The sequence below is a fragment of the Corapipo altera genome, unplaced genomic scaffold (genome assembly GCF_003945725.1).
Source record: "Corapipo altera isolate COAL_440 unplaced genomic scaffold, ASM394572v1 61305, whole genome shotgun sequence".
Lineage (NCBI taxonomy): Eukaryota > Metazoa > Chordata > Aves > Passeriformes > Pipridae > Corapipo > Corapipo altera.
The window spans coordinates 1072950-1074944 of record NW_020884909.1 but is presented as its reverse complement, the minus strand read 5'-3'; the positions used below and the strand labels follow the sequence as shown (position 1 = coordinate 1074944).

General features: G+C 36.4%; 1 protein-coding gene across 2 annotated transcripts in view; it reads right to left on the bottom strand.

Moving 5' to 3' along the window:
- Window positions 1-514: 514 nt before the first annotated feature.
- Window positions 515-1995, bottom strand: part of LOC113951768 (neuronal acetylcholine receptor subunit alpha-7-like) — a 57103-nt gene continuing 55622 nt past the window's right edge. For both annotated transcript variants that reach the window (XM_027653168.1, XM_027653167.1), the window contains one exon: window positions 515-1562. In XM_027653168.1, coding sequence (XP_027508969.1) covers window positions 1041-1562 — 522 coding nt within the window. In that variant the 3' untranslated portion in view covers window positions 515-1040. The remainder of the gene's footprint in view (window positions 1563-1995) is intronic.

The window sequence follows — 1995 nt, the reverse complement described above, 5'->3', positions numbered from 1 at the left end:
ACAGCAAATAGATAATAAAAATTGATACATTAAAGTTTAGGAAAATAAAATCAGTCTTTTATACACTCCTTTCAATAAAGTCTACCAACCAAATTGGAAAAGATACTGTACTAATAGAATTTTCAGAAAATACTACTTTGGTAGTGTAGACTTGATATGAAATTTGACCCCAATTAAATCAGTGGATAGTTTCCTACATATTGTGCAGACCCAAGATTTTGCCCTAATTGCACATAGGTAGTCAATATTAGGTTACCAACTGTCTTCCAAGAGATCAGAGATATTTTAGATTAAGTAGAGTTTCAAGGTGACAGAAACAATTCAGCAGTGAGACAGCTAAGAAGGCACTGTTAATGATATAAATTATTGTCAGCATGGAGAACAAATTTTCTTTCCAACATCACAATCAGTATTCCCTAATTAAAAAAAAAAAAAAGAAAATGTTATTTTTTTGGGGAAAGATATATTCTGCTAATATTTTTACCAGGAAAACATTCCAGTCACTCTGTTAGGATGAGCTAATATGATGATGGTTTATTTTCAGGTACAATATACAGCATCATGAGACTGTGGAGATAGGTCTTTCAAATCTGATAAGTGCATGTCACAACCACACCAAACAAAAATGATAAAACACGAATATCCTGAAAACAACAAAATTCTGTGAAACTCGTAGTCATCAATGAACATTTAAGTCAATTTAACAATATCTAAAAGTTCAAAAATTCATAGTAACACATTGATACGAGTGTTAGCTTGTAACAAATATATTGTAGATTTGAATTCTTGTCTACCACTTGTCACAGATCATGACATAATTACATGTGGCACTAATCTATGAAATAAGTAACAGAGTTCAATATGATTACTATTCAGTAACTACAATCACTAACATCAGGAATAATTATGTCCTGAAATTATTTTCATCCCCTTCAGTGTATTTTAGCACATATAAGTACACTTCTCTATTTGATTTAAATTATCGAGCAAAGTTACTGGCAATATTCACTTTCAAATAATCATGCTCATCTTTGAAAACCTTATGCAAAATCCTTTGAAACAGCTTCTATAAAATTTGGAGCAGACATGAGTATTGTAAATGTGCAAATGATGGCGAAAAGGGTAAATGCAACCAGGCACAGTCTGTCTATCACGGCAGCTGCAAACTTCCACTCACTGCAGATCTCTTCACCCTCGTCCTGTTTCCTGAATCGCGTCGCTATGAACTGAACTTCCTCCAGGATCTTCACGATCACTGGGATAGTATCCATTAGAGCTTTCTTTTGAATGAGCTCGATGTCTTCTGCTAGGGGGCAAGTGATCTTGCCGGTCTTGCTGCCGAGGTCGTTCTTCTGGGGGCAGCACGGGCTGTCCATCGCGTGGTAGCTGTAGATGGAGTTGCCATTGCTGGACTGGTGCCCGGGTAGGACGTTCACCTCCATGCTGTTCACACTCATGTTGTGCTTGGAATAGCTGTATTTGCAAGAGAGGGGCTTTATATTTTCCCCAGGTTTTTTCATTCGTAGAAACCAAGCACACCAGTTCAGCAGGATGACACGGACCTGAAAGAGAGTTACCAGGGTAGAAATACAGGGGAATCTTCAGCATTTTAAAAGTTTTAGAAACATTTTGTGACTATCATGGTTAGTCTGCATTGTCTTTTAGAAACACTGATGGATTTCTGTGGTTTTTTGAGGGTCTAGCTTCTTACCAAGAATGGCCTTTTTCTGGATTTGTTTTGAACATAGAGGTGTTCAACACCCAATTACATTATAGAGCAAAAGAGATGTAAAATCTCTACTTTACAGAATGGTTCCTGAAGTCTCATCTTTAGCAAACAATCCCAGATCTCTGCAACTGAGCAGCGAGTACAAAATTGGCTGTAAAGTTTTGAAACATTTCTCAGATTGTAAGGAAAGAGATACACTTAAATATTTTGGGGGGCCAATATTTAGATTCTGTTGAAAAAAAAATCCCTTTACAGCAGAGTAACAA